The sequence below is a fragment of the Phycodurus eques genome, chromosome 9 (genome assembly GCF_024500275.1).
Source record: "Phycodurus eques isolate BA_2022a chromosome 9, UOR_Pequ_1.1, whole genome shotgun sequence".
Classification (NCBI taxonomy): Eukaryota; Metazoa; Chordata; class Actinopteri; order Syngnathiformes; family Syngnathidae; genus Phycodurus; species Phycodurus eques.
Genome location: NC_084533.1, coordinates 12711580 through 12735537, shown reverse-complemented (window position 1 = coordinate 12735537; position 23958 = coordinate 12711580). Strand labels below are relative to the sequence as shown.

General features: G+C 41.8%; 1 protein-coding gene across 5 annotated transcripts in view; it reads right to left on the bottom strand.

The window, feature by feature from the left end:
* The window catches only part of ctbp1 (C-terminal binding protein 1), a 43899-nt gene extending 22246 nt beyond the window's left edge, over positions 1–21653 (bottom strand). The window contains exons 1-3 of one of the 5 annotated variants that reach the window (XM_061685658.1): positions 21536–21653; positions 20424–20472; positions 16419–16553 (exon numbers count right to left, since the gene is read on the bottom strand). In XM_061685658.1, the coding sequence (XP_061541642.1) occupies positions 16419–16479 (61 nt within the window). In that variant the 5' untranslated portion in view covers positions 16480–16553; positions 20424–20472; positions 21536–21653. Of the gene's footprint in view, positions 1–15041; positions 15131–16418; positions 16554–20423; positions 20473–21183; positions 21353–21535 lie in introns of those variants that run through there. The other 4 variants (XM_061685661.1, XM_061685659.1, XM_061685660.1 and 1 more) reach the window with 4 other exon arrangements.
* Positions 21654–23958: the final 2305 nt, after the last annotated feature.

The following is a 23958-nucleotide window of genomic DNA, read 5'->3' as shown; positions in this document are numbered from 1 at the left end:
ATGTTCCATGCTGTTGTTCCCATCCTTGTATATTTGTTGTCATATGATTTACCGATTTCATGAGGCATTTGGGTGTACAAATGGTTCAGGTAGTGAAAAAGGAATACGTGACCAGTGGATAGGTTAAGTCAATCAACAGGGGAAGAAACGTGATCAGCTGTGGGTGCCGAGCACCTATTCCAACTAGCGGTTGGATTAGCGGTGCCAACTATTTTTCCTACGGTCATCGGGACCTCAACTGTCAGCAAGAGAACTAAGTCTCGCAGTCGCCATGATGTAGCGGCGAAGCGGCACAGACAAGAAGTGAGGATTTCCTTGTATATACCTACGACGATTATAGTTATTATGCACTGGGCAGTAGGAAAAAAAAGACCCGCACAGTACTTTTTAGTACTGTACTTTTGCCTATATAACAAGCTAACAGACATGGCAAAGACTTTCTGTGCGCAGTGTTATAAAGCTACTTGAGCATGGGGCACACAATATATAGGAATACTGCAAACTATGTAAAAGCTTGTGCCGTGTCACTGAAACATATGAATATATAATATGTATTGGCATGCTTAAAAATATTGGCACCCCTCAACTTTCTGACACAATGACCATGCCTGTTATATTTTATTAATGACTCTTTGTTTCTATCGACAAGTGAGGATGCTGGAGCAAGTACAACCCCAATTCCATTGAAGTTGGGACGTTGTGTTAAACAAATAAAAACAGAATACAGTGATTTGCAAATAATGTTCGACCTATATTTAATTGAATACACTACAAAGATATTTAATGTTCAAACTGATAAACTTTATTGTTTTTAGCAAATAATCATTAACTTAGAATTTTATGGCTGCAACACAGTCCAAAAAAGCTGGGACAGGTGGCAAAAAAGACTGAGAAAGTTGAGGAATGCTCATCAAACACCTGTTCAGAGCATCCCACAGATGAACAGGCTAATTGGGAACAGGTGGGTGCCATGATTGGGTATAAAAGGAGCTTCCCTGAATTGAATTCCCTCAGTCATTCACAAGCAAAGCTGGGGCGAGGTTCCCCTCTTTGTTAACAAGTGCGTGAGAAAATAGTCGAACAGTTTAAGGACAATGTTCCTCAATGTACCATTGCAAGGAACTTAGGGATTTCATCATCTAGCGTCCATATCATCATCAGAAGGTTCAGAGAAACTGGAGAAATCACTGCATGTCAGCGACAAGGCCAAAAACCAACATTGAATGTCTGTGACCTTTGATCCCTCAGGCGGCACTGCATCAACAACCGACATCAATGTGTAAAGGATATCGCCACATTGGCTCAGGAACACTTCAGAAAACCAATGTAAGTAAATACAGTTCGGCGCTACATCTGTACCTGCAACTGAAACTCTACTATGCAAAGCAAAAGCCATTTATCAACAACACCCAGAAACGCCGCCGGCTTCTCTGGTCCCGAGCTCATCTAGGATGGACTGATGCAAAGTGGAAAAGTGTCCAGTGGTCTGACGAGTCCACATTTCAAATTGTTTTTGGAAATTGTGGACGTCGTGTCCTCCGGGACAAAGAGGAAAAGAAACATCCGGGCTGTTTTGGACGCAAAGTTAAAAAGCCAGTCTCTGTGATGGTATGGGGCTGTGTTAGTGCCAATGGCGTGGGTAACTTACACATTTGTGAAGGCACCATTAATGCTGAAAGCTACATACAGGTTTTGGAGAAACATATGCTGCCATCCAAGCAGCATCTTTTTCATGGACGCCCCTGCTTATTTCAGCAAGACAATGCCAAACCACATTCTGCATGTGATACAACAGCGTGGCATCATAGTCAAAGAGTGCGGGTACTAGACTGGCCTGCCTGCAGTCAAGACCGGTCTCCCATTGAAAATGTGTGGCGCATTATGAACCGTAAAATACGACAACAAAGACACCGGACTGTTGAACAGCTGAAGCTGTACATCAAGCAAGAACGGGAAAGAATTCCACCTACAAAGCTTCAACAATTAGTGTCCTCAGTTCCCAAACATTTATTGAATGTTGTTAAAAGAAAAGATGATGTAACGCAGTGCTAAACTTGACCCTGTCCCAGCTTTTTTGGAACGTGTTGCAGCCATAAAATTCTAAGTTAATGATTATTTGCTAAAAACAAAGTGAACATTAAATACATTGTCTTTGTAGTGTATTCAATTAAATATAGGTTGAACATGATTTGCAAATGATTGTATTCTGTTTTTATTTGTTTAACACAACGTCCCAACTTCATTGGAATTGGGGTTGTAAATTATGGACTTTCTTTTTCTGTTGTACAGCCGCAACTTGGCTGCTTGTCGTCGTCACTGTCAGGTTCCGACCTCCTGATGGGCTCAAACGTACGGTTTGACGATGCCAAGTTCATGTGGGTGCTCCTGTACGTCGAAATCCTCCTCTTCCTCATATTCCAACACATTGCTCGCCATTGCGTATACAGTTTAGCGCGCTGTGTTTGGCAATAGCAACCTCACTTCCAGTAGCCTTGACAGTGGATAGAGTAAATACACCCCGGTGTCTCGAGTTTCAGGTATGTTCGGGGAGTGCTCAATACACGAAATTAAAATCAAATTTTTTTTGCTAAACGATAGTTGACAACTTGTGACGTCCATGTATTACATAAACAATGCAAATATTAATTTTAACTGACCCAATAACATCTTTGTCCTCTGATCTTTAAAGACTACAAGCTAAATGTTCAAGGACAAACACTTTTTGAGACTATTTCTGTCAAGAATAACTGATTACAGTGGTCCCCCGCTATTTGCAGGTGATAGGGACTGATTGACGCTCCCCTTAAAGTAGGGGTGTCAAACTCAAATTCGCCAGTGGGCCAAAAGTAAAAATTGGGACGTCGTCACGGGCCAAACTCAATATTCATGAAAAATCACTGCGATGTGCATGTTTCCCTTCTCTGCAGAAACGTAGCGTTAACGTTTATTATGAGAAACAATCTTAAATTTTGCTTATACACTGAAACTGGAATAAACAAACTTTAATATTATAAACATGAGATATCAAATTTGCAATAAAAGACATCAGTAGTATTTGTTCTTTGTTTTGTATTTAGAGAACATGAAATCTTCTGTCTCTCCATCTTCTATTCATCTAACTGCAACGACCTGTTTTTGATGTAAATCTTTTTTCAAAGGCCAACAACAAAACAACCCAAAAAAATAAGATGTCCTTCAACAAAAAGCCAAACTTTTAACTATTAACAGTCCCTGCCTAGGAGTTGACAAACGGCATTAAAGAAAAACATGAATTCAATTATGTTATATTCTTTGTTACAGCCACGTTGCTCCGCACACGACAAACAAGTCTGTCTTTTACTTTAGTGAACAGATAATCTGCCTCCAACCTGTCTTGGGAGTTAACTGTTTTCCATCTTTCGTTTGGCCAATTTTGGGAAGGGGAAATGTAAATCTGCCCGAGGAGACTGGTAACCTAGTTGCTAACGACAGCAACAGAAAGGGAAGGGACGGGCGCTGGTCTAGACTGATGGGCCAACACACTAGCAAAGCATTAGGGATTTGTAATATTAGTGGCGCATGTACTATATATACTGGCGGTCCAGCTCTAATACACATTTGATATGGTCTTGCAGTCCAAATATAATTACATCGTGGGCCAAACATGGCCCCCGGGCCCGAGTTTGACATTTATACTCTAAACCTTTGGTAAACACTGTTTCGTGCACATGAATAAATGTTGACAACGGCGCCCATGTATGTTGACAACAGCGAGCACGAGAGGTGATGCGTCAGTCACAATATGCAATCCTATTGGTCGATGTTGAAGTGCAATGTCGGAAAGTAGTCGATATGTCACATGACACAGAAGATATCCCCAAAAACTCAAACATGCTAGACTTTTTATTTTGGCGTCGTCGGGCTATTGTTGGGCCAAATCGATGGTCATGGATTATGTCAGAGGTTTTGTCGTTCCCGAGAAAATGTGAGCCCCGATCTTTGGAAATCTTCTGCAATAGCTAACCGGGCCGATATCGGGGCTAAAATGGGCTTGAGGCCTTGAAAACCCTCCATTTTTGCCAAATTAAAACAATTCTGCAATGAAGAGTGGGCCAAAATATCCCCACAGAGATGTGAAAGACAGTTACAGAAAACACCTGAGTTCTGTTCTTGCTGCTGAGGATGGCCTAACCAGTTATTAGTTTTAGGGGGCCATTACTTCTTCACAGGGCTATATAACTTTTACGTTTTTTCCCTTAATAAATGAAATCACCATTTAAAAACAGTATTTTAAGTTCACTTGGGTTATTTGTCTGATGTTTACATTTGTTTTATGATCTTAAAGTGGGGAAACTCCAAAACTATAAGAATTTGAGAAGATGTGGGGGGCAATACCTTTTCACAACGCTGTTTGTGTTGCTGCTCCATGTGTGTTAAATTAGCAGTTGTTTGAAGGTTAATAAATAATTACCGTAACATCATCTACCTCAGCCTACACCGCACGGAGCTTCAGTGAAGTCAACTGGGTGAGTGAAACAATAAAATAAGTCTATGTCAACATTGAGACAGCTAACAAGGTAAACGGTTGCTTGCACTGATGGTTTTTAGCATTTATTTTCGTCTTCAAACCAACGTAAGCGCCAATGAAAAAATAAATAAATAAATAAGCTTAATTTAACATTGGGCTCGAACTTCACCATAGCAACTTTACATCACAATGAATTGGGATCAAATTCACAAATGTTGTCTCACAGTATCACAAACACTAACCTTGTGCCTCATCGGTGGGTAGGGAAAGGAATCAGCGTTTTATAGCATTTGGTTCCATCCATTAAAAAAAAAAAAGAAAGAAAGAAAGAAAAATCACCGGGGCCGTGTGAAGTTACTTTTTGTGCCAAAATGCTGAGTTATGGTGCGTACCCTTCAAAATAAAATGATACAAGCTTAAAACAGGAAGTCAAGTTAAAACTTGCACATATAAACCATTTGACGTTATGAAACAGTCCCAAATAACTATTTTAACAATGCAATATTTAACTTTTACCTGAAACATTAGTGAATGAATATTAAGTCAATTAGGCTAGTTCCACACACATTTCCTTTTAGTTCATAGGTTTGATATTGATACTGGTTATAAAGAACCTCGAGTCAAATGTTCATTTTAGTCTATGCTGCGGGCTGCTAAGAAAATGGATGTTCATAATTTGGACACCTTTTATTTAAACCATGCAAACCTTTTTGACCCACCACCCTAAAAGAATTTGAATCGACAATAGTTTGGAACCGGAACCAGAATCGCTCAAATTCAAATGATGCCCAACCCTAGAAACAAGCATAACAGATTGATGAGATTAAAAACCTGAACGCTGAATTTGGATGATATCAGCACTGCTGGTTAATGATTAGATCCTGATTAATAACTGATGATCAAGTCCCGATGCTTTCAATGCGTGCAGTGACTGTACAATAACAGTTGCCCATATTCCAGAAGCCAAGGCAAATGTAAGTGATCCTGTTCGATCAGAAATACAGTACATACATGCCTATGCTAGCCAAACAAACTTGTGCTCAGAATAATTTTAAGTGTTACAAAGTTCAAAGTTATTTTGAAAATATCAACCACAAAAATTTCCAAGGTCTCATGTGCCACTCAGTGGACATCAGTGGAGTGGAGCACTCACCTGTTTATTGTCAGTACAGTATATAAACAACATACGTGTACATTTTTCATAGGGAAAGTATGGTGTCACAATTTATTCATGAGAATAGCCAGCCATCCATCCATCCATCCATCCATCCATCCACTTTCTGAGCCGCTTATCCTCACAAGGGTCGCGGGAGTGCTGGAGCCTATCACAGCTATCTTGTATTTATTTATTTATATATTTTCTAGCCCTGCGATTGGCTGGCGACTAGTTCAGGGTGTACCCCGCCACTCGCCCATAGATAGCCGAGATAGGCTCCGGCACGCCCCTAGTGAGGACACGCGGTACGAAAGATGAATGAATGAATGAATGAATGAATATATTGTCTACATAATGTTCTTGTAGTGTATAAAATAGAAGACTCCCTTGACTCCTAGAATTCAGAAAATGACCATGATGAGATAAGAGCTATGTTATGAAAGTGTTATTTATTGTCCCTAGGTCTGAGGTGTGTTAAGAGTGGATTCGTCCTGATTTTAGGGTCCAAAACAGGTCGGGGCCGACAATCTTAAATAATGAATGTTTAATATTTACGACCAAATGTGTGGGGGGACTCCAGAGTCATGACGCCGAGAAGTGTGACTTGGAACAGAATGTAGCCAATCAAAGAAGCACCTAAGACTGAAGAACACAAAAACGATCGTAAATGATCGTAAATGAAAACTAAAATGAAATCTTTGTATGTACACCAGGCCGTAGTATGCTTTCATCAGTTGAATGTCTTATATGTAAGAGCTAAACTTAAGACGTCAAGAATGGGAATGTGATTACTAGATTCACATTGAAACAGGCAGGTTACAGGCATGCCTGAAAATCTTGATGTGGCAATTGATATTGAGGAGACAGTATAGGGACAGGGGATGACAAAAGCATTTTTTTAGCAGATATTGTATGGCATACATTTGTGTGCTTTTGTGGGTATAGTCCTATTTTAGCCTATTGTAAAGCTATGGGACCTCAAAATGATTTAGGTTTTTTTTTTTTAAATCAATTTAATACTTCAAGAGCTCTGGGAAGTTCATGCAGCAACCTGTTTGTGCACTTTTCCGCACTGCCCATTTGAAATGGTCCCAAGGGCTGGGAATAATTCTTTATTTTATTATTATTTTTTAATAGGATTCATTTATTAATCAATTGTTAAAATAATCCTTAGTTGCAGCCCTAAGTAGAACTTGTAAAAGTTGAATGGGTTTGCGTGTTTTGCTTTTCCTTTGGCTGAGGTTTTTTTCTTGTGTGCATAACTCATCACTAAATGTGGACTCCATCATGAATGACGTTATGCAAGACTGCAGTATGACACTTCATAAGTCTTCAGATCTCAGTTCAGAAAGAGTCAAAGCATTACATTTCCATGTAGGTTTTCTTTGCAAGCACAACTTTAACAAAGGGTGTAAAGTGAAGAATGTAATAAAAGAAAAGATTATACAGTGGCGTGATAAAGTATTGACCCCCTTCTCAAATTTATATTTTTGCTGTTTACCCACTTTAATGTTTAAGATCGAACAAATGTAAATAGCAGACAAAGATAAACCAAGTAAACATAAAATGTTGTTTAGAAATGGTGATTTTATTGAAGGGGGGGAAAAAAAAAAAAAAAAAAAAAAAATAACTTATGCTGCCTAACCCTGTGTGAAAAAGTAATCCAACCATCCATCCATTTTCTGAGCCACTTCTCCTCACAAGGGTCGCAGGCGTGCTGGAGCCTATCCCAGCTATCATCGGGCAGGAGGCGGGGTACACCCTGAACTGGTTTCCAGCCAATCGCAGGGCACATAGAAAACAAACAACCATTTGCACTCACATTCACACCTACGGGTAATTTACGGGTAATTTAGAGTTGTCAATTAACCCACCATGCATGTTTTTGGGGTGTGGGAGGAAACCGGAGTGGCCGGAGAAAACCCACGCAGGGACGGGGAGAACATGTAAACTCCACACAGGCGGGGCCGGGGATTGAACCACGGTTCTCAGAACTGTGAGGCAGACGCTCTAACCAGTCGCCCACCATGCCGCCTGCAAAAGTAATGTCCTCGTTAAATCATGAATAAAAACTGAAAAATGTTTTTCATTACCTCCAGACATGTTCAATCAAGAAATCACAAATAGAACCTGTTTGACCAAATTAAGTCAACTAAAAGATCGCAAAAAGGTGCAATAAAATGTCATGATCCCAAGAAATTCAAGAAGAGAATTGATATAATGTAACTGACATCTATCAGGCTGGAAAGGGTTCCAAAGCCATTTTCTAAAGCTAGAAGATTCCAGCGAACCACTGTGAGAGCCATTATCCTCAAATGGAGAAAACAGTGGTGAACCCTCCCAGGAGTGGCCGGCCAACAAAATTTACCCTAAGGGCACAGCGGCAATTCATTCAGGAGGTCACAAAGGAACCCAGGACAACAGCTAAAGAATTTCAATCGGATACCTGTTTGTATCCGATTGAAATAGTGTGGCATGACCTTAAAGAGGCCATTCATGCTCTAAAACCCTCCATTGTTGCTGAAGCCAAAATATCTCCACACAGATACTCATTGACAGTTATTGAAAATGCTTGATTTCAGCTGTTGCTGCTGAGTGTGGCCCAACCAGTTATTAGATTTATGAGACCATTACTTTTACACAAATGGCCAGGTACCTTTAAATAGTTGTTTTTCTCCATGTTTACTTGAGTTATCTTTGTCTGACATTTGCATTTCTTTGATAATCTTAGAGTGGGGAACCTATGCAGAAAATTTTGAATTTGAGAAGGGGGCGAAAGGGGGTCACACTCCCTTTTAAAACCTCATTCTGTCCGACTGAAATTTTCAAGAAATAGCCAAGATAATACAAAGTACCACAGGGGGAATATTTAAAAAAGTGCACTTTCGCACAGAAAAACAGTTCCGGCATAAAAGGGACACAGATCCTCCTTTCTGCATAACCTAGCAGCTGATCAGGGCAAAAAATGGGTGACAATACTTTTTCACGGCACTCTAAATAGAAAATTATGTTACTCATATTCATAACAATAAGACTCCACCGACCTCTTATACTTCCAATGTGACCATGTTAATCATTACATTGTCACTTGTTGAAGATGCTCTTTCCTGAGTTGTTTAACACATCTAGATGTAAATACCATGAAACAAAAGCTGGAATTCTGAAATTTTGTCACATATTCATCTTTTGATCTGAAACCCAAATGTCTTCATTATACAACAAAAACCAAGGAATTGACCTTGCCGTTCCAATACTTTTGGAGGGGACTGTATAAGGAAATGTTAACGATATCTTTATTATTTATACAGTGGAACCTCGATTAATCAGACCCCGGTATAACTTATAGTGGATAAAACATGATCGGCGGGCCGGAACAATGTGTCTGAAAACAATTTCCATTCGTCACTTCTAATTCTGTTGACAAAGTCGGTTAGTTCCAGAATTGGCCGCTGTTGTTTACTGGCGCTGTGGCGCAATGCAGGCAGAGAATGGGATTGATGCATTTCCAGGTCAAAGATATACAATATGATTAGATCCAATTCCAAAAGATGTGCCTACATGGTGGCCAGTGGTGCCACAGTTACCATGAAAAAGTAACTTAGTTACTTGACTGATTACTTGATATGAAAAGTAACCAAGTTAGATTACAAGTAACTTTTAGTTTAGTTCAACAGCTGCCAAGTGGCAGGAATATTACTTATGCACAGTACAAAAAAAGCATTAGCTTAAGCGTACCCAGAATTTGGTTATATACTGTACCCCACACAGGTTACAGAATGACATCAACATGAACCAATAACTTAAACATTAGTGTAGTTTAAGGCACTTTAAGTGAGCTACTTGACATGCCAAATACAGTAAGTACCTAAACATGTAAAAAGAACACAACATTCTCAAGTACATTTGAGTGAGAGAGTGTAAGAGAGAGAGAGAGAGAGAGAGAGAGAGAGAGAGAGAGAGAGAGAGAGAGAGAGAGAGAGAGAGAGAGAGAGAGAGAGAGACAGAGAGAGAGAGAGAGAAAACCCTGCATCTTGTTCAAGTTCTGTGGTTTCCGATTGTGTGGGGGTCCATGAAGCCAACTGTGTGCGCGCGCATGCGTCCATGAGTATATATGTGAATGTGAGTGCTGGTTTGATGTTGTTGGGCTTGGGGGAAACAGATGGGACTGTACTTAATGTTGTTTAAAAGTGTGATTGTGCCCAACACTACTATTTTATTTGCATTATAGAATGTACATCGGGGACAGTGCATCTGGATTGGTAGACTGGGGTGGTGGTCCTAAAGGGGGACCGGGGGGTGTGTTCCAACTACAGGGGGATCAAACTCCTCAGCCTCCCTGGTAATGTCTATTCAGGGGTGCTGGAGAGGAGGGTCAGTCGAATCTCAGATTCAGGAGGAGCAGTGTGGTTTTCGTCCTGGCCGTGGAACAGCTCTTCACCCTCGGCAGGGTCCTCGGGGGTGCATGGGAGTTCGCCCAACCAGTTTACATATGTTTTGTGGACTTGTGCCATTCGTTCGACCGTGTTCCTCGGGGAGTCCTGTGGGGGGTGCTTCGGGAGAATGGGGTCCCGAAACCCCTGATACGGGCTGTACGGTCCCTGTCCGACCGGTGTCAGAGTTTGGACCACATTGTCGGCAGTAAGTCGGACTTGTTTCCGGTGGGGCTGCTCTTTGTCACGGATTCCGTTCATAAATTTTTCTCGGCGCAGCCAAGGTGTAGAGGGGGTTCGGTTTGGTGGCCTCAGTATTGCATCTCTGCTTTTCGCAGATGTGGTTCTGTTGGCTTCATCAAGCCGTGATCTCCAACTCTCACTGGAGCAGTTCGCAGCTGAGTGTGAAGAGGCTGGAATGAAAATTAGCACCACCTCAGTCGGAAAAGGGTGGAGTGCCCTCTCCAGGTCGTGGATGAGATCCTGTCCCAAATGGAGGAGTTCAAATATATTGGGGTCTTGTTGACAAGTGAGGGAAGAATGGAACGGGAGATCGACAGTCGGATCGGTGCAGCGTCTACAGTGATGCGGACTTTGTATCGGTCCATTGTGGTGAAGAAGGAGCTAAGCCGAAAGGCGAAGCTATCCATTTACCCGTCGATCTACGTCCCTAGCCTCACCTATGGTCATGAGCTGTGGGTGTGACCGAAAGAAAAAGATCCCGGATACAACCGCCTGAAATGAGTTTCCTCCGCAGTGTGTCCGGGCTCTCCCTTAAGAGATAGGGTAAGAAGCTCGGTCATCCGGGAGGGTCTCAGAGTAGAGCTGCTGCTCCTCCACATTGAGAGGAGCCAGATGAGGTGGCTCGGGCATTTGTTTAGGATGCCTCCTGGACGCCTCCCTGGTGAGGTGTTCAGGGCACATCCCAGGACACACTGGAGAGACTATGTCTCTCAGCTTGCCTGGGAATGCCTCGGGATACCCTCGGAAGAGCTGGAGGAAGTGGATGTGGAGAGGGAAGTCTGGGCTTGCCTGCTAAAGCTACTGCCCCCGCAACCTGACCTCATAAGTGGAAGAAAATGGATGGATGGATATAGAGTTGTTGGTAGCTTTTCCTGATTTCGTCCCCAAACAACACACACAAGCATGTGACCACACACACACACACACACACACACACGCGCTCCCACCACTGTAATTGTGATGCGAAGAGCGGGAAAACGTTTTTGTTCCCTGTGACAAGTATACGCAGCTGTTTAACTAGCAGAGCTGTAGGTGAATTGAGGGGGGAGAAGCACTTACGTGAACGTCAGTGGTGCAGCGAGTTAAACCAGCTCACGAGCAGTCCGGACTGCAGACGACATTTAGAGCTTTTACTTTTCATTGTAAATATTTATGCTAAGTATTCTAAGTCCTACAGTGAGTCAGTCCTTATCCCCATGACTATTTATGACCGCGTACTTCGGTATGAATAATTAACCCACAACGCAATGTGCGCTTAACATGCGAGTAAAACTCTATTCTTAATGTGTCAATAAAAAAGTAACAAAAATCAAAGTCTCTTTACTAAGGAAAATAAAAATACTGTGGCGACAGTGAAGCCGTGCATTTCTTTGCACTTGTATATTTACTGCACCTTCACTGTGGATTGTATGATAAACAATGACCTCCCAGTCATTTCCCTCAATCGTTAGAAAGGAAGATGTCTGCCCACTTGGTAAAATGGTACTGGACAGATGGACTGCTGTTTCTTCAAGTCAACAGCTACAAATAATTGACTCAATATTAACTGTTATTGGTTTGATGAAGTAACTGTAATCTGATTACGTTCCTGGATACAGTAACGCGTTACATTACTCATTAATCAAAATGGCAGCCATTTTAGATGGACTGTCACTGGCATCACTGGTGGCGGCCATGTTGAATGTGGAGCATTGACATGGCGGCCATGTGAGGATGGTTCTATTGTCAATTGTACGATTTAGCGGCATTGTTGCGGTGTTAACTCAGGAATACAAAAGTCTTTGGATTCTGGAAGATGCTATTTTTGGGACAGTACCAGTTTTTTTTGGTCACTGTATAATGGGATGCTTCTAATAGAAGACCAATGAATGGTCTTCCATTCATTTGTTCCGTCTGTTACTATGCCTCACTGGCATAAACAGATGAACAAAGATACATTTATTGTAAATATAATTTTTTGAGCAATTAAGTTCACAAGTATACACAGTAAAGGAAGTCATTTAAATAGACACGTTGCTCCCTCTTGTGATCGAATCGGTTATCGCTGAACGGGGATCGCTGAACCCCAAAATCCTGATCGTGTGAAGCCTACTCTATACGTTAATTAAAGGTCAGATGACAAAGATGTTATGGAGTCAGTTAAAATTCATATTTTCATTGTTTATATGTTATGTAATACATGCACGTAACTTCCAGCAAGTTTTCAACCATAGTTTAGTTAAAAATGAGGTTTTTATGACGCATATTGTGTCCTCCCCGAACATACCTGAAGCTCAAGACACCGGGGTGTGGTTACTCTATCCACCGCAAGGGCTACCAGAAGTGACTTTGCAATTGACAAACACAGCACGCTAGACACTATACGCAATGGCGAGCAACGTTTTGGAATATGTGGAGGAGGAGGATTTCGACGTACAGGAGCACCCAACTGAACTTGGCATCGTCAAACCATACACGGTTGAGCCGATCAGACAGTGACGGCGACGAGCAGCCAAGTAGCAGCTCTACAACAGAAAAAGAGAGTGGCCACTGGCTCGATGTGACGGTATGTCAAAAGCATGTCTTTTTATACACTCATGGCTTGAAATAATGCCACCCCAGGGGTGCCAATATTTTTTAGCACGTCTATACGTATTATATATTCATATACGTTTCAGTGACACGGCACAAGCTTTTACATAGGATGCAGTGTTCCTATATATTGTGTGCACCTCGCTCTAGTTGCCGTGTGTCTGTTGGCTTGTCATATAGTCAAAAGTACAGACGACAGAACTGAAAAGTACTGTGTGGGTCTTTTTTTCCTACTCTCCAGTGCATAGTAACCATAAGAGAGTCGTAGGTATATGCAAGGAAATGCCCACCTCTTGTCTGCGCCGCTTCGCTGGTGTATCGTGGTGGCTGCGAGATTTAGTTCTCTTGCTGGCGGTGGAGGTTCCGATGGCCGTAGGAAATATAGTTGGCACCGCAGCTGGTTCCAGCCTCTGCCTAACTACACCTGTGTATCCAATGCTTTCTCAAAACATGCCGGTTCGAAGTGATTGGCACAGAGTTTGGAATGCTTGCTAGGCACCCATAGCTGACCACGTTTCTTCCCCTGTCGAGTGACTTTCACTATCCACTGGTCACATATTACTTCTTCACTTGGAAAGCCCAAAAAAATTAATAATAATAAATAATAAAAAACTCTTGCCACTACCTGAACCATTTGTACAACCAAATGCCAAACAATAAACCATCGTGACATCGTTAAATCATACGACAACAAATATACAAGGACGGGAACAACAGCACGGAGCAATAGCACACAACGCCAAATGAACAGGATGTTTGGCTTGTGTGATGTCACAGCACCGGAAAGAGACGAAGACCGGAAGGCGCGGGATGCAAAAAGCAGAAGGCGCATTCTGCATCATATTTATCGATTTAACTGCTGTATATCTGCCATATAATCACTTCGAAATGGCAGATGTGGTTTGTAAAGGGGTTCTAGAGTTATCAAGAAACATTTTAAAATCTTTGCCCTCTGACCTTTAAGTCTAAGAATTTGACGTACCTCACTGTATGTATGGGGGACATGCAAAGGAGTAGGGATGGGGTGGGGAAGAGGTGACTGGGAGTGCGGTGGCTGGGGGGTAGAAATCTGCAGGGTCTCAAGAGGGGAGGCAAAGGGGAGGGGTTCATGACAGGGTCTGAGTCATGACCTAAATTCTCATGCGGGAGAGTTCGTCGTCCATATTTTTTCCACACACCCTCCCCTTCCCACTTTCATGAGAGACGCACCTTTCTAACAAAAGCATCTTGCCAACAAATGCTGCATTTCAGAAATCACAAACAAAAGGACGTGAACAACAATGTCGCCCCTGAAAATTAAGCGGCACTGGATTGGATTTTTTTAACAGCAAAGCCAAATTCCGTTCCTGCTTAGAGCAGCCCACTGCACACCATATTGTTCCTCTTGTGTGACAGGTGTGCGCACAAGCTGGAACATCCACTTGGACAAGGGACAAGAGGTAACAGGGAGAGTGGACAGGAGGGAAGACAGCTAGCATTGAAGGATCACTTCCTGAGATGTCGGATATTTATCAACATGCGTATTAAAGGAAGTTCAAACACCCAGCAGTTGTAAAACAAGTAAGTGCTTTCCATTTTGTAGTAAAGACTGAAATGCGTTACAGATGGTTCCAGAATGCGAACAGGCTTCCTTCTTACATGAGGACAAAGACTAACCAAAAAGCTTCATGACAAAGAAGGCCTCAGAACAAGTTGCTGGGCCTACACACAGGGTAATTTGAGTAAATGACATTGGCATAGCGGGGCCGACAAAATGCAAGCATGGCCGCACACAATACACTTCATTCAGTGATTCATTCATTCTCCCTCCCTTCCCCTCCCCTCCCCTCCTCTGCATGCTCCCTCTGGCTGCAGTTGGAGGAGCGAAAGGTGAGGGGGGAGGGGCAGCAGATGATGATAATGCAGTAAGAAATGGTACTCCACCCAGACGTGCACGCATACACACACGCTGTTATTCAGTTCCTTCTTAACGGCTGCGACAACACAAACACACTGAGCAACACACATGGGAGAAAACACACACTTAGCTGCGCCACACCCAAAACCAGACGTCACTGCTCCAACCAGCAGCCCAGGTCCCAGATTTGACAAAACACAATCCGAATTATAAAAACACATGAGCTAAAACGCTAACCTTGCATTATGAAGTCTGTCAGCCTTGCTTCCTCTCTCGCTTTGCTCTCCCACTATTGCTTCTCTCTCTCCCTCCCTAGCGCTCTCTCAGCTGTCATCCACGCCCAGCACCTCCCCACCCACCACCTCCGTTGTCCAATCACAGGAGCTCCATTGAGGGCCAGCCAACCAGCACTAACCTCATTAACATATAGCAGAGGCCCGAGGGCGGTTTGGGGGCCGTTGTCGTTTTTTTTTTAAAGAGACAGCTGGCCCGTTTCCCCACGGCTGCAGTCACGACCCTTCACCTTGTACTCTCCTTCTCATCTGTCTCCAGAGACTCTCACACAATATTCCCTCCATTTTAAGATCGCCATTCAAACCTCATCTCTATCATCTACTCTCAACCACGCGCTCCCAAAAAACAAAGTTGCGTGCCCAGTGACTTCACTACACTTCATCATGTCACTAAAAATACTTTTGCTAAACAGAAATTCAGATATTTCTCTCTTATTGTTCTAGATAGTGTCATTTAGTTGTATTTAATGTATCATAGTGATCATAATCCCTCAAGGGTAAAATCAATTTACACTGCTGTATAAATTTTATATTGCACACCACACAGAAACTGATCACACACAAAGGCATAAAAGGAGAAAGATTCAGAGTGAAGAAGCACAAAAACAGTGCTGCATCTCTTGCTCATGGACACCCAGCACGTCTTAAACAACTAGCTGCAATATTTCCTTTCTTGTCCACAGTGTGATTCGAACCATTACCCTCCAGTTCCACAGCCCAAGTCCTTGAAGAGGAGCTTCTGCAGCCCATAATTGAGTCAATAAACTTTAAAACCTAAAACATTCCTAGTCTAGTATTAAGCAAATAAAAAACAATGTCACAATCCAATAAAATCCTGTAAAGTGAAACCCCACCTCTTCACAGTTTGCTATTCACGAATTCACTAAAACATGTTTTCTGAGCAACCTTCAGCTTTTTACTAAAATAAAAAAATATTTTTGTACTCTTTCAGTAATGCCCTAAAATGCCGCTGGATTGCGCAAAAGCCCTGGCTAATGGGAAAGTCGTCATCGGTACGAAGAAATTTTGAAGTGATGCATTGACTGAGAGACAAAGATCTGGTACGTTATGTGCCTCGTGAGTGTACACTTCTAAGTCCTGGCTCCTTCGAGATAAGCGCTTTTAAATATGGAAAGAAAATATTAGCCTTGAATGTCATTACAAATTATCTTTGTGTAAAGAGCATTATTTTTTATATAGTTATACTATGGTATTTGACCTCACTCAACGGACTACGGTTAATGATTGCTACTATTAAAAAAAAAATTGGTTTCTTTTGCGACACACCACACCACACCACAACCAACAAATAAAAACTCACCCTCACAAATGCGGTCGAGCCTCTGGCGCTTGACCTGTTTATGTTTGTCCATCAGAGCCATAGACTGAGCAGTCTGGATGTTGAACACAGTTGAACCAATATAAAAGCTTCTTAATAATCTCCAGTCCTGTTGACCTGCAAACAAAAAGTAACAGCTAAAATTTTAGACTGAATGCATAAACTTACTTTTCTAACTTCAGTTATGTTTTAAAGTTTTTGGCTATACAGTTTTTTTTTTTTTTTTTTTAAATCGTTTCTGCATTTCATCCACACAAAGCTGGTGTTTTGGGACCTCGAATTCAATAATTTCTTAAACCAGGTCCCAGAGTACAGTGGGAGGAAAAAGTATGAACCAATTGGAATTTTTTACATACATAAATTGGTCATCAATGGTAGTCTGATCATCTGAATCACAAGAATAAAAGTTGAGAATACCAATAAAAACAATTATGTTTTCATATTTTTAATGAAAATAACAAACATTAAAAAAAGAAAACCCTTGGATTTATTATCTGGTTGACCTTTGGCAGCTATACGCTCAACCAAACGTTTCCTGTAGTTGCAGATTAAATGATTAGATTTTTTAGCTTTCCTCTTGACAAAACTGTTGCAGTTCAGCAAGATTCCTGGGATATCTGGCGTGAATCGCTCTCTTGAGGTCATGCCATAGCATCTTAACCAGTTTGATGTCAGAACCTAGACTGATTCTAAAACATACTGTATTTTCTTCTTCTGAAGCCATTCTGTTGTTGATTTGCTTCTGTGTTTTTCAACCTTGTCCTGTTGCAACACCCATCCTCTTTTGAGCTTCGACTGTTGGACCAGTGGCCTCAAGTTCTTCTGAAAATATCTTGATAAACTTGTGAATTCATTTTTCCCATTGATGATAGCAAGCTGTCCAGGCCCTAAGCTGGAAGAGCACACCAATATAATGATGTCACTTACATCATATTTCACAGTTACGATAAGGTTATGATGTTGGTGTGCTGTGCCAGTTATTATTCAAATTTATTCCCTTTATTTTGGCTATATGAACATTACATTGCATCTTTTCTCCAATCTCATTTCTAACTAGCAAATTTGTTTTTGAGATATTCATCAAAGAAGCATTTTCACAAATGGAAGCAATCCAGCTCACCCAACAACAGCTCCGTGCGCGAGAGGCACAGCTGGCTCCTTTTTTTTTTTTTTTTTTTTTTAGAGGGAAAAAAAAAAAAAAAGAAGAAGAATTGGAATCACCTTTTATTGTCATGAACATGCATGCATGTACACGAAATTTGTTCTCTGCATTTAACCCATCACAGTGAACACATACACATGTGAGTGGAACACACTGGAGCAGGGGGCAGCTGAAGCGCCCGGGTATTAGTGTCTTGCTCAAGGACACCACAGCCGTGAGTCCGGGGGATGTTGGCGGATGGTACAGTCGGGGTCTTGAACCTAGGTCCCCCATGGTGGCAGGCGATGATCTTAACCATTGGGCCACAGCTGCCCATGCCCATTCCTGTGCCTATGTAGTGCGATCATATTGCGATATGATTCGTAATATATAAAAACTGCCATATAACCCTATAACAGAGTCTCATACGGACCCCCATCTATAGCCACAAAAGAAAGGTTATGATTCGAGACACATGGGGTGCTTCCGTTTTAAGCGGCAAAGCATAACAGGCTTTACAGTATAGACTAAAGGTACACGCCAATCACATGCGAGTTAAGCCATCCCATGTGACCTTACTCAGCCAATGAAGTCTGCAACTTAGGCAGTAATCACTGACTGTACACAGAGACAGGGGAGGGAGGGGGAGAGAGAGAGACTCAGTGTGGAAGCTGAGTTAAAAAGATGGGGAAAGGGAGATAATTCAGAAAAATGACCGATGGGTTATTGTTACAAGCAGATGTAGATAGAACTACTCAGCTACTTAAATATATGTCACAATAAATGCACAACATATGATCTTCCAGACCTTTGCTTCAGGAATTTTTTTACATTTTACCTTTTTACATTTTAGCTGAATACACATGGTTTATATAATGTTTAACATAAGTGATTTGGTCAAAGCATTTATTTTTCTGTAATTTTTCTTTTTTGTTATTTTACAATAACGTTGCAGTTGAATTCATTATTATTATTGTTTTTAAATCAGTATTAATTCTGACATGTTTTAGTATTTTAAAAAGGTTTAGATAATAATACAATTAAAGTACTGAATCAATAAGCAGTATCGTTAGTAGTCGTAGTATCATTAAAATCTTAACGATACCCATGCCAACTAGATTAACCTGCAGGCAGTCCAGACCTGTCTCCGATTGAAAATTTGTCGCACATTATGAAGCACAAAATATGACAACGGAGACCCCGGACTGTTGAGCAACTCAAGCTGTACATCAAGCAAGAAATTGAAAGAATTTCCCCTAGAAGGCTTCAACAATAAAAACCAAAGGTGGATTACCAGTGTTGCATTCGTGCTGCATTAACTTCTGAGCATGACATGGCTTTTCCAGCCAATTCAGTCCACACAAATGTCTCCTTTATTCGTCGCTTTGCATTCACCATCGTTGCTCTGAGTTTGTTTACATCATCTGATATCTTATTCTGTTTTGGGAAAATATATATACTGTATCTAGGCATATATCAGCGATTTACGGTTGAATTGGTTGACACGCTGTCTGGAGACGTCTACCACACATTGTCCTGGTGAGAGTGCAAACCATAGTTTGTTCTCCCGGGTCCCACAGTCGCCGTAATTGATCATCCTCGGCGACGTCTCCGCCAGTGATATAGACATTTCTTTTAAATACTCTCTTGTGTTATGTGGTGAGTGCCAGCCTGTCCTACTTTGTTTAACATGATGGGTTTTATTTGTGTTTGTGTTCAGGATCACCGCAAAGCTAGTTATAACTGAAACCTGGGTTACATCATCAATGATTGGTTTTAAAAAAAAAACTTCTAGATGATGATTGAACAAACTAGACAAAAGAGGCCATTTCAGTGTGTGTAGTTCTCTCCCTGAAAAAACATTTATAATACATGTAAACCACAATCATATTAAACTGTTCATACTGATGATGGAGTTGTTGTGCCTGAACGTTGACTTGATTCCTCACTAATCCTCATCTTAAAAAGAATGTCATATCAAAATAGCCATCCATCGATCTATTTTCTATACTGCTTATCTTCATTAGGGTCGTGGGTGAGCTGGAGCCTCCATCCATCTATATTATGTACAGCTTATCCTCATTAGTAGTAGTACAGTATATGTGTATACAAGCGTTTATATGCGATATGTAAAAGTAATTTTGGTGTATGTATGCATGTATTTTGAACTGCACTTCTTGAAAATGTATTTTAGGTTATGGTGAAGGGGTAGGAACTTAAGTTTAACTTCTTCCTTCTCCTTTTCGGACAAGCAGTAGATGGTGTTTCAGTATGAGATATTTATATTGTAGATTTCCCTCCGTCCCCCCCAGGCCTCCCCCCGTTCAGTTTTTGTACAGCATGCTCAAAATAAATAACTTCAATCAATCAAAATTAGGGTCCCCAGTCTGTTGCAGAAAACACAAACAAACACTCAAACCTATGGACAATTTAAGAGTCTTCAATAAGGTAACATTATCGGTGACAATGCCAGAATACCCACAGAAACCACACGCAACCATGGGGAGAACATGAAAACTCCAGACAGAAACGCCAGACTAAGATTCAAACCCCAAACCACAGAACTGTGATGCAGACGTGCAAAATGTATTTACATAAAATTGTGATTTTATTTATCCAATATTTGATCTTAATTATTGTCAGTGGCAACCTCCTCAAAGTATCCCTTATTTTGCATTTCAGACATGCTTGCAAATATCTACTTTATTCTGGGAATTAACTTTTATTTCTGGGCTATCCTCCTTTATTTCCAATTTGGAACGAACTAAACTTGGCAACAGTCACGTGAGATCAAGTGCAATTGTTACATTTAAAGACAAAGGTAATGGGATGTTGACAGCACTTACCTGAAAAGTACTGTCTGTTGTGACCCTTCAGTTGTTAAAGTAGTTGATACTGTAAGCAAAGAAAAGGAACACAGACTTTAGATTGATAACGTCAAACTGCTGGCACCACTGCATGCATCGAGCTGGCTTGACAATAGCACGTCATGTACAACAACCACACAGCCAATATTCAATCCAAGATACGCTTATGGGGTAACACGGACAGACTGTGAGATTACACACTTTGTCCGCGATGTGCATTGATACACGAGTGATATCAAGCGCATCGTGTTGTAATTTTAAGCATGCGGAGTGCCAAGTTAGCAAATAGTAACGTCACAGTGAACCCGCATAGCATTTGACACTTGAGCACACGTTTCGTTTAAAAGCACTACTTGTTAAAGCAACCCAAACCCTAGAATCGGGAGTATTTAAAGTGTTTAACTGGGGCGAAGTTGCAAACTGCCGCGGGAACTAGGTTTGCCTTGTTAGCAAGCAAGTCACCGTTACCCAATTGACTTTAGCCGAGCACGCTAGCTAGACCGCCTTCCAGATATCAATTAACTGGAACACTACAATGAATGGTGGATGTGATTTTCTTACGTCGCACGGGTTTGATTCAAAGAGGGTTATAAATGTATCACGCCTCGCCCCATCGGTGAATACGTTTCCCGTTCGCAGCTATCTGAACTGGTGCTAACTAACGACATAGCATAAAGGCTAGCTAGCCCAAACACAAGCATTTGGAGCTGATATTTGAATGGAAAAGACCAAACCGCACCGACTTCCGTGCAGTACCTAAGGTTGCGTGGCTACAGTTCAGCAGTGAGCATGACGGTCTCGAGTGATTTACAGAACTAAATACGTGAGCAACAGTGCTAACGCTAGCTAGCAACGAACGTGCCGTTGTGTGTGTGTGTGAAAGATGCGAGAGGAGGGAGCCCATTTCGCTCGATTTGTTATCAGCGAGTGGCGCTACGGTGGGGAGGGGAAATCAAACTAAAAGGAACATTTCTTCAAAACATATATTGTGCATCGTCCACGTGACTCAATTCAAGTAGGACTACAACGGTAGCCGGCGTTCAAATCCTGGGGTTTAAAAAAAAAAAAAAAAAAAGAAGCCATTTATTTACCCCGATTAAACTCTTTGGAGAGTGCTGAGACAGTGTGCGTGCGTCGGTGGTTCCCTCTGTCCCGATCGCCATGAAATTGCACAAAAGAGGAAGTGCTATGTGTGGTGGGGGCAGTAGTGTGACTGTGAGAAAGGAGCCGTGGTGGTCTGGAAGGAGCGCCCTCACCTTTTCATGGCGGAACTGTTAACTTCAACTGTCTCTTTAGTTTACTGAAAGGATCTTTGACGCGGTTACACTTCTTCACCGACTGAGGTGGCAAAAGTACTCTGTACTGAAGTAGAAGTACAAATACTTGTGTAAATTGGTAAAAGTAGAAGTACTGGACTCCTTTAAGTGCCAATGTTGTGAACTGAGTAACAAAAATGCTACATTATGATTACAACTGAAAAAATACATACCGTACCTTTAAGTGTTTTGACAGATAAAGAGATGTTCTTTTGTGTGTTTAGGATGGCGTAAGACAACACTTTCACCGGGCATAATTCTTGGAGCCAACAACATCAAACAATTCTCTTAAATAAGGCCCTAGATGGGGAATATCTTGCTTTTCCAAATTTGTTGTGTCATCTTGTTAAAGCTGCTTTGTTCACATTTTTCCATGTCGCTGCTGTCCCCACAAGATTTCAGTCAAATAAGATTTCAACCATGGGTGATTTTACCTCTCTCCATTGCCATTTTTGATGTTGTGTGTTCATCTGCAACTCACATGCACACTACTGGAACCAGTCAACACATTTCCATCTCTATCCTTAATCATCCCAACCTGCTCCATGTCCTTTCCATCTCTATCCCTCTGCCTAGCCAACCTGTATGGATCTTTTTTCATTTTTTACTGTCTGGCATACATCTTGTTTGGCCTTTTGCCACCTTCTACCTTTGCCTTACGTCGCATCTACTGGTATTCTTGTCCCCTCTTTTCAGTCCTCTCGGTGTCCCAGTTCTTCTTAGCTAACCTCTTTCCTTGTGTGCTTTCCTACCTTTTAAGGTTGCACCACTAAGTCTCCTTCTCCCCTTTCCAACACCAAGTACTCTCCTGCCTGTCTCTCTGATCGCCTTGGCTGTAGTGGTCCAGTCTTCTGGAAGCTCCTCCTGTCCACCGAGAGCCCGTCTCACCTCCTTTCAAAAAGCCACACAGCGCTTTTCCTTTTTCAGTTTCCATCACATGGTTCTTTGCTCTGCCTTTGTCTTTTTTAATCTTCCTCCCCACCACAGAGTCAGTAACCTCCTTTAGATTATATATATTATATATATATGTAATCCATCTGCGTGTTTCTACCTGCATTTTTGTTGGTTACCCTATGTTCCTGCCTCTTCCGGAAGAAATTGTTCACTACAGCCATTTCCATGCTTTTGACAAAAGTCCTCCCCCATCTGTCCCTCCAAGTTTGTTTCCTGGATGCCAAATTTCCCCATCACTTCTTGTTCGTCTTCTTCACTTCGTAATTTACAGAGCAAATCTGTCAAAACGACACAAAGCTAGCAACATTAAAGAAACCAACAGAGCACTTCCGGCTTGCTCTTATTTTGGAACTCAAAATTGTGCCACTTTTAGTTACGGACTGACACTACCTTGACGATCACCACACAGCGCAATTCACATCAATCACTCAAATAAAATTACACAAATGCATACAAAATTAGTCAATGTTCAAGACACTTAAATAATTAAGAAGAACATATTTTCTTAAAGCGGCACGGTGGCCGACTGGTTAGAGCGTCAGCCTCACAGTTCTGAGGACCTGGGTTTCAATCCCTGGCCCAGCCTGTGCGGAGTTTGCATGTTCTCCCCGTGCCTGTGTGGGTTTTCTCCGGGCACTCCGGTTTCCTCCCACATCCCAAAAACATGCATTAATTGGAGACTCTAAATTGCCCGTAGGTGTGACTGTGAATGCGAATGGTTGTTTGTTTGTATGTGCCCTGCGATTGGCTGGCAACCAGTTCAGGGTGTACCCCGCCTCCTGCCCGATGACAGCTGGGATAGGCTCCAGCACGCCCGCGACCCTAGTGAGGAGAAGCGGCTCAGAAAATGGATGGATGGATGGATATTTTCTTAAACAATATAGTACTTTGTGGCCATTACTACAGTGACTACAGACAGCTGATCAAACAGACAGACATACAGCACAGCACACAGCATGAAGCGGACGAGACAGAGTTGGGGAAGCATGTGCATATTTGATTTGTGGGGGCACGGCATTGTTTGAGAGAGGTGTGCTCCCTCTTGCCCGAACGTGTAGCCGGCCCTGCTTAAAACATTGTCACAAGGTTTAATGACGACAACTGTTTGAACCTGGAATAAATGGATGCACTTTATCCAAAAGATAGTTATAAAATAAAAACACAGTGACGCCAATACACCACGGAACAGTTGTACTTTAGAGATTCCATCCATCCATCCATTTTCTACCGCTTATCCGAGGTCA